General features: G+C 58.3%; 1 protein-coding gene across 1 annotated transcript in view; it reads right to left on the bottom strand.

Annotated features, from left to right (window-relative positions):
* LOC134944448 (uncharacterized) overlaps positions 1-14,145 on the bottom strand; it is a 252,162-nt gene that overhangs the window by 99,827 nt on the left and 138,190 nt on the right. The window contains exon 10 of the mRNA XM_063933023.1: positions 12,706-13,008. Within this exon, the coding sequence (XP_063789093.1) occupies positions 12,706-13,008 (303 nt within the window). The remainder of the gene's footprint in view (positions 1-12,705; positions 13,009-14,145) is intronic.

Raw genomic sequence — 14,145 nt, 5'->3', positions numbered from 1 at the left:
GTGTGAGGTGCAGGGTACAGGGGACAGTGTGTGAGATGCTGGGTACAGGGGACAGTGTGTGAGGTGCTGGGTACAGTGGTCGGTGTGTGAGGGGCAGGGTGCAGTGTGTGAGGTGCTGGGGACAGTGTGTGAGTGGCACGGTACAGGGTGCAGTGTGTGAGGTGCTGGGTGCAGTGTGTGAGGTGCTGGGTACAGGGGACAGTGTGTGAGGGGCTGGGTACAGGGGACAGTGTGTGAGGTGCTGGGTACAGGGGACAGTGTGTGAGGTGCTGGGTGCAGGGGGCAGTGTGTGAGGTGCTGGGTACAGTGGTCGGTGTGTGAGGGGCAGGGTGCAGTGTGTGAGGTGCTGGGTGCAGTGTGTGAGGTGCTGGGTACAGGGGACAGTGTGTGAGGGGCTGGGTACAGGGGACAGTGTGTGAGGGGCTGGGTACAGGGGACAGTGTGTGAGGGGCTGGGTACAGGGGACAGTGTGTGAGGGGCTGGGTACAGGGGACAGTGTGTGAGATGCTGGGTGCAGGGGACAGTGTGTGAGGTGCTGGGTACAGGGGACAGTGTGTGAGGTGCTGGGTGCAGGGGGCAGTGTGTGAGGTGCTGGGTACAGTGGTCGGTGTGTGAGGTGCTGGGTGCAGGGGACAGTGTGTGGGGTGCTGGGTGCAGGGGACAGTGTGTGAGATGCTGGGTACAGGGTGCAGTGTGTGAGGGGCAGGGTGCAGTGTGTGAGGTGCTGGGTACAGGGGACAGTGTGTGAGGTGCTGGGTGCAGGGGGCAGTGTGTGAGGTGCTGGGTGCAGGGGGCAGTGTGTGAGGTGCTGGGTGCAGTGTGTGAGGTGCTGGGTACAGGGTGCAGTGTGTGAGGTGCTGGGTACAGGGGACAGTGTGTGAGGGGCTGGGTACAGGGGACAGTGTGTGAGGTGCAGGGTACAGGGGATAGTGTGTGAGATGCTGGGTGCAGGGGACAGTGTGTGAGGTGCTGGGTACAGGGCACAGTGTGTGAGGGGCTGGGTGCAGGGGACAGTGTGTGAGGTGCAGGGTGCAGGGGACAGTGTGTGAGATGCTGGGTACAGGGGACAGTGTGTGAGGTGCTGGGTACAGTGGTCGGTGTGTGAGGGGCAGGGTGCAGTGTGTGAGGTGCTGGGGACAGTGTGTGAGTGGCAGGGTACAGGGTGCAGTGTGTGAGGTGCTGGGTGCAGTGTGTGAGGTGCTGGGTACAGGGGACAGTGTGTGAGGGGCTGGGTACAGGGGACAGTGTGTGAGGTGCTGGGTACAGGGGACAGTGTGTGAGGTGCTGGGTGCAAGGGGCAGTGTGTGAGGTGCTGGGTACAGTGGTCGGTGTGTGAGGGGCAGGGTGCAGTGTGTGAGGTGCTGGGTGCAGTGTGTGAGATGCTGGGTGCAGGGGACAATGTGTGAGGTGCTGGGTACAGGGTGCAGTGTGTGAGATGCTGGGTACAGGGGACAGTGTGTGAGATGCTGGGTGCAGGGGACAGTGTGTGAGATGCTGGGTACAGGGGACAGTGTGTGAGGTACAGGGGACAGTGTGTGAGATGCTGGGTGCAGGGGACAGTGTGTGAGGTGCTGGGTACAGGGGACAGTGTGTGAGGGGCTGGGTGCAGTGTGTGAGGTGCTGGGTACAGGGGACAGTGTGTGAGGGGCTGGGTGCAGTGTGTGAGGTGCTGGGTACAGGGGACAGTGTGTGAGGGGCTGGGTGCAGTGTGTGAGGTGCTGGGTACAGGGGACAGTGTGTGAGGGGCTGGGTGCAGTGTGTGAGGTGCTGGGTACAGTGGTCGGTGTGTGAGGGGCAGGGTGCAGTGTGTGAGGTGCTGGGGACAGTGTGTGAGGGGCAGGGTACAGGGTGCAGTGTGTGAGGTGCTGGGTGCAGTGTGTGAGGTGCTGGGTACAGGGGACAGTGTACGAGGGGCAGGGTACAGGGGACAGTGTGTGAGGTGCTGGGTACAGGGGACAGTGTGTGAGGTGCTGGGTACAGGGGACAGTGTGTGAGATGCTGGGTGCAGGGGGCAGTGTGTGAGGTACTGGGTACAGTGGTCGGTGTGTGAGGGGCAGGGTGCAGTGTGTGAGGTGCTGGGTGCAGGGGACAGTGTGTGAGGTGCAGGGTACAGGGGACAGTGTGTGAGATGCTGGGTGCAGGGGGCAGTGTGTGAGGTACTGGGTACAGTGGTCGGTGTGTGAGGGGCAGGGTGCAGTGTTGAGGTGCTGGGTACAGGGGACAGTGTGTGAGGTGCTGGGTACAGGGGACAGTGTGTGAGGTGCAGGGTACAGGGGACAGTGTGTGAGATGCTGGGTACAGGGGACAGTGTGTGAGGTGCTGGGTACAGGGGACAGTGTGTGAGGTGCTGGGTACAGGGGACAGTGTGTGAGGTGCTGGGTACAGTGGTCGGTGTGTGAGGTGCTGGGTGCAGTGTGTGAGGGGCAGGGTACAGGGGACAGTGTGTGAGGTGCAGGGTGCAGGGGGCAGTGTGTGAGGTACTGGGTACAGTGGTCGGTGTGTGAGGGGCAGGGTGCAGTGTGTGAGGTGCTGGGTACAGGGGACAGTGTGTAAGGGGCTGGGTGCAGGGGACAGTGTGTGAGGTGCAGGGTACAGGGGACAGTGTGTGAGGTGCTGGGTACAGTGGTCGGTGTGTGAGATGCTGGGTGCAGTGTGTGAGGGGCAGGGTACAGGGGACAGTGTGTGAGGTGCTGGGTGCAGGGGGCAGTGTGTGAGGTACTGGGTACAGTGGTCGGTGTGTGAGGGGCAGGGTGCAGTGTGTGAGGTGCTGGGGACAGTGTGTGAGGGGCAGGGTACAGGGTGCAGTGTGTGAGGTGCTGGGTGCAGTGTGTGAGGTGCTGGGTACAGGGGACAGTGTGTGAGGGGCAGGGTACAGGGGACAGTGTGTGAGGTGCTGGGTATAGGGGACAGTGTGTGAGGTGCTGGGTACAGTGGTCGGTGTGTGAGATGCTGGGTGCAGTGTGTGAGGGGCAGGGTACAGGGGACAGTGTGTGAGGTGCTGGGTACAGGGAGCAGTGTGTGAGGTGCTGGGTACAGGGGACAGTGTGTGAGAGGCAGGGTACAGGGGACAGTGTGTGAGGTGCTGGGTACAGGGGACAGTGTGTGAGGTGCTGGGTACAGGGGACAGTGTGTGAGGTGCTGGGTACAGGGTGCAGTGTGTGAGGTGCTAGGTACAGGGGACAGTGTGTGAGGGGCTGGGTGCAGGGGACAGTGTGTGAGGTGCAGGGTACAGGGGACAGTGTGTGAGATGCTGGGTACAGGGGACAGTGTGTGAGGTGCTGGGTACAGTGGTCGGTGTGTGAGGGGCAGGGTGCAGTGTGTGAGGTGCTGGGGACAGTGTGTGAGTGGCAGGGTACAGGGTGCAGTGTGTGAGGTGCTGGGTGCAGTGTGTGAGGTGCTGGGTACAGGGGACAGTGTGTGAGGGGCTGGGTACAGGGGACAGTGTGTGAGGTGCTGGGTACAGGGGACAGTGTGTGAGGTGCTGGGTGCAGGGGGCAGTGTGTGAGGTGCTGGGTACAGTGGTCGGTGTGTGAGGGGCAGGGTGCAGTGTGTGAGGTGCTGGGTGCAGTGTGTGAGGTGCTGGGTACAGGGGACAGTGTGTGAGGGGCTGGGTACAGGGGACAGTGTGTGAGGGGCTGGGTACAGGGGACAGTGTGTGAGGGGCTGGGTACAGGGGACAGTGTGTGAGATGCTGGGTGCAGGGGACAGTGTGTGAGGTGCTGGGTACAGGGGACAGTGTGTGAGGTGCTGGGTGCAGGGGGCAGTGTGTGAGGTGCTGGGTACAGTGGTCGGTGTGTGAGGTGCTGGGTGCAGGGGACAGTGTGTGAGATGCTGGGTGCAGGGGACAGTGTGTGAGATGCTGGGTGCAGGGGACAGTGTGTGGGGTGCTGGGTGCAGGGGACAGTGTGTGAGATGCTGGGTACAGGGTGCAGTGTGTGAGGGGCAGGGTGCAGTGTGTGAGGTGCTGGGTACAGGGGACAGTGTGTGAGGTGCTGGGTGCAGGGGGCAGTGTGTGAGGTGCTGGGTGCAGGGGGCAGTGTGTGAGGTGCTGGGTGCAGTGTGTGAGGTGCTGGGTACAGGGTGCAGTGTGTGATGTGCTGGGTACAGGGGACAGTGTGTGAGGGGCTGGGTACAGGGGACAGTGTGTGAGGTGCAGGGTACAGGGGATAGTGTGTGAGATGCTGGGTGCAGGGGACAGTGTGTGAGGTGCTGGGTACAGGGCACAGTGTGTGAGGGGCTGGGTGCAGGGGACAGTGTGTGAGGTGCAGGGTGCAGGGGACAGTGTGTGAGATGCTGGGTACAGGGGACAGTGTGTGAGGTGCTGGGTACAGTGGTCGGTGTGTGAGGGGCAGGGTGCAGTGTGTGAGGTGCTGGGGACAGTGTGTGAGTGGCAGGGTACAGGGTGCAGTGTGTGAGGTGCTGGGTGCAGTGTGTGAGGTGCTGGGTACAGGGGACAGTGTGTGAGGGGCTGGGTACAGGGGACAGTGTGTGAGGTGCTGGGTACAGGGGACAGTGTGTGAGGTGCTGGGTGCAAGGGGCAGTGTGTGAGGTGCTGGGTACAGTGGTCGGTGTGTGAGGGGCAGGGTGCAGTGTGTGAGGTGCTGGGTGCAGTGTGTGAGATGCTGGGTGCAGGGGACAATGTGTGAGGTGCTGGGTACAGGGTGCAGTGTGTGAGATGCTGGGTACAGGGGACAGTGTGTGAGATGCTGGGTGCAGGGGACAGTGTGTGAGATGCTGGGTACAGGGGACAGTGTGTGAGGTACAGGGGACAGTGTGTGAGATGCTGGGTGCAGGGGACAGTGTGTGAGGTGCTGGGTACAGGGGACAGTGTGTGAGGGGCTGGGTGCAGTGTGTGAGGTGCTGGGTACAGGGGACAGTGTGTGAGGGGCTGGGTGCAGTGTGTGAGGTGCTGGGTACAGGGGACAGTGTGTGAGGGGCTGGGTGCAGTGTGTGAGGTGCTGGGTACAGGGGACAGTGTGTGAGGGGCTGGGTGCAGTGTGTGAGGTGCTGGGTACAGTGGTCGGTGTGTGAGGGGCAGGGTGCAGTGTGTGAGGTGCTGGGGACAATGTGTGAGGGGCAGGGTACAGGGTGCAGTGTGTGAGGTGCTGGGTGCAGTGTGTGAGGTGCTGGGTACAGGGGACAGTGTACGAGGGGCAGGGTACAGGGGACAGTGTGTGAGGTGCTGGGTACAGGGGACAGTGTGTGAGGTGCTGGGTACAGGGGACAGTGTGTGAGATGCTGGGTGCAGGGGGCAGTGTGTGAGGTACTGGGTACAGTGGTCGGTGTGTGAGGGGCAGGGTGCAGTGTGTGAGGTGCTGGGTGCAGGGGACAGTGTGTGAGGTGCAGGGTACAGGGGACAGTGTGTGAGATGCTGGGTGCAGGGGGCAGTGTGTGAGGTACTGGGTACAGTGGTCGGTGTGTGAGGGGCAGGGTGCAGTGTTGAGGTGCTGGGTACAGGGGACAGTGTGTGAGGTGCTGGGTACAGGGGACAGTGTGTGAGGTGCAGGGTACAGGGGACAGTGTGTGAGATGCTGGGTACAGGGGACAGTGTGTGAGGTGCTGGGTACAGGGGACAGTGTGTGAGGTGCTGGGTACAGGGGACAGTGTGTGAGGTGCTGGGTACAGTGGTCGGTGTGTGAGGTGCTGGGTGCAGTGTGTGAGGGGCAGGGTACAGGGGACAGTGTGTGAGGTGCTGGGTGCAGGGGGCAGTGTGTGAGGTACTGGGTACAGTGGTCGGTGTGTGAGGGGCAGGGTGCAGTGTGTGAGGTGCTGGGTACAGGGGACAGTGTGTAAGGGGCTGGGTGCAGGGGACAGTGTGTGAGGTGCAGGGTACAGGGGACAGTGTGTGAGGTGCTGGGTACAGTGGTCGGTGTGTGAGATGCTGGGTGCAGTGTGTGAGATGCTGGGTGCAGTGTGTGAGGGGCAGGGTACAGGGGACAGTGTGTGAGGTGCTGGGTGCAGGGGGCAGTGTGTGAGGTACTGGGTACAGTGGTCGGTGTGTGAGGGGCAGGGTGCAGTGTGTGAGGTGCTGGGGACAGTGTGTGAGGGGCAGGGTACAGGGTGCAGTGTGTGAGGTGCTGGGTGCAGTGTGTGAGGTGCTGGGTACAGGGGACAGTGTGTGAGGGGCAGGGTACAGGGGACAGTGTGTGAGGTGCTGGGTATAGGGGACAGTGTGTGAGGTGCTGGGTACAGTGGTCGGTGTGTGAGATGCTGGGTGCAGTGTGTGAGGGGCAGGGTACAGGGGACAGTGTGTGAGGTGCTGGGTACAGGGTGCAGTGTGTGAGGTGCTGGGTACAGGGGACAGTGTGTGAGAGGCAGGGTACAGGGGACAGTGTGTGAGGTGCTGGGTACAGGGGACAGTGTGTGAGGTGCTGGGTACAGGGTGCAGTGTGTGAGGTGCTAGGTACAGGGGACAGTGTGTGAGGGGCTGGGTGCAGGGGACAGTGTGTGAGGTGCAGGGTACAGGGGACAGTGTGTGAGATGCTGGGTACAGGGGACAGTGTGTGAGGTGCTGGGTACAGTGGTCGGTGTGTGAGGGGCAGGGTGCAGTGTGTGAGGTGCTGGGGACAGTGTGTGAGTGGCAGGGTACAGGGTGCAGTGTGTGAGGTGCTGGGTGCAGTGTGTGAGGTGCTGGGTACAGGGGACAGTGTGTGAGGGGCTGGGTACAGGGGACAGTGTGTGAGGTGCTGGGTACAGGGGACAGTGTGTGAGGTGCTGGGTGCAGGGGGCAGTGTGTGAGGTGCTGGGTACAGTGGTCGGTGTGTGAGGGGCAGGGTGCAGTGTGTGAGGTGCTGGGTGCAGTGTGTGAGGTGCTGGGTACAGGGGACAGTGTGTGAGGGGCTGGGTACAGGGGACAGTGTGTGAGGGGCTGGGTACAGGGGACAGTGTGTGAGGGGCTGGGTACAGGGGACAGTGTGTGAGATGCTGGGTGCAGGGGACAGTGTGTGAGGTGCTGGGTACAGGGGACAGTGTGTGAGGTGCTGGGTGCAGGGGGCAGTGTGTGAGGTGCTGGGTACAGTGGTCGGTGTGTGAGGTGCTGGGTGCAGGGGACAGTGTGTGAGATGCTGGGTGCAGGGGACAGTGTGTGAGATGCTGGGTACAGGGTGCAGTGTGTGAGGGGCAGGGTGCAGTGTGTGAGGTGCTGGGTACAGGGGACAGTGTGTGAGGTGCTGGGTGCAGGGGGCAGTGTGTGAGGTGCTGGGTACAGGGTGCAGTGTGTGAGATGCTGGGTACAGGGGGCAGTGTGTGAGGTGCTGGGTACAGTGGTCGGTGTGTGAGGTGCTGGGTGCAGGGGACAGTGTGTGGGGTGCTGGGTGCAGGGGACAGTGTGTGAGATGCTGGGTACAGGGTGCAGTGTGTGAGGGGCAGGGTGCAGTGTGTGAGGTGCTGGGTACAGGGGACAGTGTGTGAGGTGCTGGGTGCAGGGGGCAGTGTGTGAGGTGCTGGGTGCAGGGGGCAGTGTGTGAGGTGCTGGGTGCAGTGTGTGAGGTGCTGGGTACAGGGTGCAGTGTGTGAGGTGCTGGGTACAGGGGACAGTGTGTGAGGGGCTGGGTACAGGGGACAGTGTGTGAGGTGCAGGGTACAGGGGATAGTGTGTGAGATGCTGGGTGCAGGGGACAGTGTGTGAGGTGCTGGGTACAGGGCACAGTGTGTGAGGGGCTGGGTGCAGGGGACAGTGTGTGAGGTGCAGGGTGCAGGGGACAGTGTGTGAGATGCTGGGTACAGGGGACAGTGTGTGAGGTGCTGGGTACAGTGGTCGGTGTGTGAGGGGCAGGGTGCAGTGTGTGAGGTGCTGGGGACAGTGTGTGAGTGGCAGGGTACAGGGTGCAGTGTGTGAGGTGCTGGGTGCAGTGTGTGAGGTGCTGGGTACAGGGGACAGTGTGTGAGGGGCTGGGTACAGGGGACAGTGTGTGAGGTGCTGGGTACAGGGGACAGTGTGTGAGGTGCTGGGTGCAAGGGGCAGTGTGTGAGGTGCTGGGTACAGTGGTCGGTGTGTGAGGGGCAGGGTGCAGTGTGTGAGGTGCTGGGTGCAGTGTGTGAGGTGCTGGGTACAGGGGACAGTGTGTGAGGGGCTGGGTACAGGGGACAGTGTGTGAGGGGCTGGGTACAGGGGACAGTGTGTGAGGGGCTGGGTACAGGGGACAGTGTGTGAGATGCTGGGTGCAGGGGACAGTGTGTGAGGTGCTGGGTACAGGGGACAGTGTGTGAGGTGCTGGGTGCAGGGGGCAGTGTGTGAGGTGCTGGGTACAGTGGTCGGTGTGTGAGGTGCTGGGTGCAGGGGACAGTGTGTGAGATGCTGGGTGCAGGGGACAGTGTGTGAGATGCTGGGTGCAGGGGACAGTGTGTGAGGTGCTGGGTGCAGGGGACAGTGTGTGAGATGCTGGGTACAGGGTGCAGTGTGTGAGGGGCAGGGTGCAGTGTGTGAGGTGCTGGGTACAGGGGACAGTGTGTGAGGTGCTGGGTGCAGGGGGCAGTGTGTGAGGTGCTGGATGCAGGGGGCAGTGTGTGAGGTGCTGGGTGCAGTGTGTGAGGTGCTGGGTACAGGGTGCAGTGTGTGAGGTGCTGGGTACAGGGGACAGTGTGTGAGGGGCTGGGTACAGGGGACAGTGTGTGAGGTGCAGGGTACAGGGGACAGTGTGTGAGATGCTGGGTGCAGGGGACAGTGTGTGAGATGCTGGGTGCAGGGGACAGTGTGTGAGGTGCTGGGTACAGTGGTCGGTGTGTGAGGTGCTGGGGACAGTGTGTGAGGGGCAGGGTACAGGGGACAGTGTGTGAGGGGCTGGGTACAGGGGACAGTGTGTGAGGGGCTGGGTACAGAGGACAGTGTGTGAGGTGCTGGGTGCAGGGGACAGTGTGTGAGGTGCTGGGTACAGTGGTCGGTGTGTGAGGGGCAGGGTACAGGGGACAGTGTGTGAGGTGCTGGGTACAGGGGACAGTGTGTGAGGTGCTGGGTACAGGGGACAATGTGTGAGGGGCAGGGTGCAGTGTGTGAGGTGCTGGGTGCAGGGTGCAGTGTGTGAGGTGCTGGGTACAGGGGACAGTGTGTGAGGTGCTGGGTGCAGGGGGCAGTGTGTGAGGTGCTGGGTACAGTGGTCGGTGTGTGAGGGGCAGGGTGCAGTGTGTGAGGTGCTGGGTGCAGTGTGTGAGGTGCTGGGTGCAGTGTGTGAGGTGCTGGGTGCAGTGTGTGAGGGGCTGGGTACAGGGGACAGTGTGTGAGGGGCTGGGTACAGGGGACAGTGTGTGAGGGGCTGGGTACAGGGGACAGTGTGTGAGGTGCTGGGTGCAGGGGGCAGTGTGTGAGGTGCTGGGTACAGTGGTCGGTGTGTGAGGGGCAGGGTGCAGTGTGTGAGGTGCTGGGTACAGGGGACAGTGTGTGAGGGGCTGGGTACAGGGGACAGTGTGTGAGATGCTGGGTGCAGGGGACAGTGTGTGAGGTGCTGGGTACAGTGGTCGGTGTGTGAGGGGCAGGGTGCAGTGTGTGAGGTGCTGGGGACAGTGTGTGAGGGGCAGGGTACAGGGTGCAGTGTGTGAGGTGCTGGGGACAGTGTGTGAGGGGCAGGGTACAGGGTGCAGTGTGTGAGGTGCAGGGGACAGTGTGTGAGGTGCTGGGTACAGGGGACAGTGTGTGAGGTGCTGGGTACAGGGGACAGTGTGTGAGGGGCAGGGTACAGGGGACAGTGTGTGAGGGGCAGGGTGCAGTGTGTGAGGTGCTGGGTACAGGGGACAGTGTGTGAGGTGCTGGGTACAGGGGACAGTGTGTGAGGTGCTGGGTACAAGGGCAGTGTGTGAGGTGCTGGGTACAAGGGCAGTGTGTGAGGTACTGGGTACAAGGGCAGTGTGTGAGGTACTGGGTACAAGGGCAGTGTGTGAGGGCCAGGGGGCAGTGTGTGAGGGGCATAGTGGGTGGGCAGCATCCAGCAACTTCATAGCCGCAGCTCCAGCCTAAGCTGCGGCTGCAGTGTTGACAAGAAATGAATCGGCCCAGCGCTGGCGGGGAAGGGAGGGAGGGGGGGGGGGGGTAGGGGGGGGGGGGGGAGTGAGACGGCCACAATGGAAAGGATGGAGCTCAGCCCACTGGCAATCCATCCCGGCGTACCAATCCGCCACTGTTCCTGCTCTACCTCCCCAGGTGCTGCTGACAAGATCACTGATGACTATATTGCTCTGTGTAACCTGCTGCACCAGGCCAGCAGTGTTCTGCAGGTGAGGGGGCAATGGGGGCACCTCACCCAGAGGTTAGTATGCACCAGTTTACTCACAACACTAGGGTGAAGGCTGTGACCTGGCTATTACTGTATGTAATTTCTCCCTGTGTTTGTATGGATGTAGTGCAGGGACATAAATTGTGTAGGGGGTAAGACAGGCTCCCGGCACTGAGAGCCACCGCCATTTGTGCCTCCCCAGCCTCTGACCTCACCGCACATCACTGAACTAGAGTGAGGTAACAGGGAGGAAACAGCTGTGTTCCAAATGAATGATGTACCCAGTGCTGCTAAGACTATACTGATAATCTATCAATCACGGGCTAAAAAGCAGAATCTGCAATGCATTCTTTTGCATGCTGGGGGCCACCCATCTCAGGGCAAGGCATGCAGAATGGCCTGCCCAGTGGCTGCGACAGCAATTTAATCACGGTTGCAGCAACTGTGGAAGACCCCCTGCAGCCGCTGCTAGGCTGCGTATACTTGTGGTCCGCTGACATTTTCTTGATTGGAGCGGCTGCGCAGTGGTAGATCCAGGGGGGGGGCACTCGGGCCCGTGCCCCCCCTGTCATTTGTGGCTTCCCCCCGACCCTACCCCCCGCGGTGTCGGCGCCGCACAGGGAGATGACGGGTGCCCGCTGAGATTGTGTTACCAGCGGGCGCCCGTCTTCCTGCACAGCGGTAGCCGGAGGCCGGAGCTCAGTACTGAGCTCCGGCTTCCGGCACCGTCACTGCGCCGTGCGCTATGGGAGAGACGTCAGTCATGACGTCTCTCTCATCTCTCTCATAGTGCTGAGGAGAGGACGCCAGCCGGGAGGAGGACTGCAGCGGCCCGGGAACGGGGCTCGGTAAGTATTATGTTTTTTTATTCCTTAATGCAGCGGGGGCATCTCCTGGGGGAAAACTACGGGGGGACATTACTACTGGGGGGGGGGGGCATCAACAAGGGGCATTACTACTGGGGGGGGGGGCATTACTACTGGGGGCATTATAACTGGGGGCACTTACATCGGGCATTACTACTGGGGGGTCATCTATTTGGGGCACCTAATGGGGACATTTTTACTGGGGGCATTATTACAGAGGGGCATCTACTTGGGGCATTACTACTGGGGGGGTCATCTATTGGGGGCAGCTACTGGGGACATTATTACTGGGGGTCATCTACTGGGGGCATTACTACTGGGGGGGTCATCTATTGGGGGCATTACTACTGGGGGCAAACTACTGGAGGACATTATTACTGGGGGACATCTACTGGGGGCATCTACTGGGGGCAAGCTACTTGGGGCAAGCTACTGGGGGACATTATTACTGGGGGCCAACTACAAAGGTGCTAACTACTGGGGGCATACTACAGGAGGGCATTACTACTGGCGGCTTAACTACAGGGGCATTACTACTTGGGGGCTAAACTACAGGGGCATTACTACTTGGGGGCTAAACTACAGGGGGGTCAAACTACTGGGGGCATAACTACTGGGGGCATAACTACAGGGGCCAAACTACTGGGGGCATTAGTACTGGAGGCTAAACTATAAGGGGGGCATAACTACAGGGGCTAAACTACAATGGGGCAAACGACAGGGGGGCATTACTACTGGTGGCTAAACTAGTGGGGGCATTACCACTGGGAGGCTAAACTAAAGGGGGGTGGTAAACTACTGGGGTCATAACTGCAGGGGCATTACCACTGGGGGCATAATGACTGGGGGCATTACTACAGGCAACATTACTACTGGGGGCAATACGGGCATTGCATAAGGGGCACCACTACTATGTGGTCTATATAAGGGGCACTACCAGTACAGTGGACATTGCATAATGAGCGCTACAACTGTGGGCAGTGTATAAGAAGCGCCACCTCACATGCATCGAAGCCAACACGCAAATGTACTTGCCCCTTCCATGGTGCCCCCCCTATCATTTTCTTCTGGATCCGCCCCTGCAGCTGCGTGTGACGTCGCACAGCCGGCACAAAAATGTTTCCTCAAATTTGCTATCACTGGGTGGCAGTCCATCTCCTGGGAGTACAACAGGAGTCGTGTCAGTTGATTAGCTGAAACATTTTTAAGGGTGCAATAGTAATTCTGAGCTAGAACATCGGCTTTCCTGCGCCAAACTACTGTATATGGGATTTCCCAACAGAATTAACTACATTGAGTAGGAGCTGCCAGAAAATCACATCTCACTGAAAACATATTAATGGTGTTCTGTAATTGTTGGATAAATATCCAATTAATTAATTAATGAATTAATTAATTGCATCTTGACTAAAAAACATATCAAATGCATTGCATTGTCATCCCTATGTGAATGACATTTAGGTCTGAAATTTACTGGATGCAATTCTTTCACTTTTTAAAGATGCGGAAAAAAAATAAATAAGTATAAATGTTTACATTTAAGGAACATTAGGTTTGGCGTCTGTTGCCCAGCACCATATATAGTATACATAGCTCTATAATAAGTTATCGGTCCTGTATACACAGTGTGTTCTTACCTCTTATAGACAGTGATCTAGTCTCCGGCTCCTCCATAGCCTCATGATTCCATGTTACACGCACTCTGACCTCTGGGTCAGTAAATACCATTATAGGAAGGCTGCACTCACTGGTGACATCCGCTGTGCAGTCATCATGTACTGTAATCGCTTGTTTGGGAGATAATGGAAATGTTTTCTTATTAGTTTCATAGCGCCAATCTATGTTTATATGATGAGGCCAGAATGTCCGCAGGGTCAGGGAGAACTCAACACGAGAAGAATCCGCTGTGATCTTTATAGGATCCGCCATGTGGGGTTTAGCTGGAATAAAACCACAAGATTGGAGCATTACATTATGCGGCTACTGGTGCTGTGATCACAGTAGAACAGTGGTTCTCAAACTCGGTCCTCAGGACCCCACACGGTGCATGTTTTGCAGGTAACCCAGCAAGTGCACAGGTGTATTAATTACTCACTGACACATTTTAAAAGGTACACAGGTGGAGCTAATTATGTCACTTGTGATTCTGTGAGGAGACCTGCAAAACATGCACCGTGTGGGGTCCTGAGGACCGAGTTTGAGAACATGTGCAGTAGAACATGCACCAATGTTCTCACATTTACACATATGCTGTAGCAGCTGTTCCCACTCACTGCACCTAGAATAATCCCATCGCTGTATCATGCATCATCCAAAATTCTAAATCCCGTGTAACACACTGCAGCAGTTTGTATCCTGCTGTTTCACCAAGATTCCAGATTAGCGTAATGCTTTCCATAGACAGCAATTGCTGCAGTGACATCTGCTGGCTAAAAGTATCACTACACTGCATTTACATAATTAATAGAAGGAGCAAACTTATAAATAATAATAATTCATTATTTTCCAATTGAATAATGTACAGTAAATGGCAGGAGATCGGGATGTAATGTAATCATGTAATGTGATTTACTACATGCCTGACAGTTTGGGTGTCCAGGAAGGATGCATGTGGTGTAGGGATGAAGGGGGTTGGGGTCTGGGTCAGTCAGGTAATATGGGGGATGTAATGTAACGATGATGGTTTATGGCACACCTGCACAGTGATATTGCTGACTTGTCCTCCAAGCGATACTCACATGGCAACACTACTTTCAGTATCTGCCAATGACATGTACTGCATCATACTAATAGGTGCACCCAATTCTTTAATATTTACCCCTTTGGAGTCCCTCACTGATGGCATCAGCACTGCACAAATTACAGGGAAAATGTCTGCCGTTCCTGCCATTTTGTGCATGTGCAGTAGGAAAATCACCGGGAAAATGGCCACTGTGCCATTTCCTCAGAGACTTGCACATGCACACTAGACTCTAGGTCAGTAGTAGGGTCTCCTACTCCTAGTGAACCTTGTGCCTAATTCAGGTCTGATCGCAGCAGCAAATTTGTTATCTAATGGGCAAAACCATGTGCACTGC

Source organism: Pseudophryne corroboree, chromosome 7, assembly GCF_028390025.1.
Source record: "Pseudophryne corroboree isolate aPseCor3 chromosome 7, aPseCor3.hap2, whole genome shotgun sequence".
Taxonomy (NCBI): domain Eukaryota; kingdom Metazoa; phylum Chordata; class Amphibia; order Anura; family Myobatrachidae; genus Pseudophryne; species Pseudophryne corroboree.
Note: the sequence above shows the minus strand (reverse complement) of the source record. Positions and strands in the feature narration are given on the sequence as shown.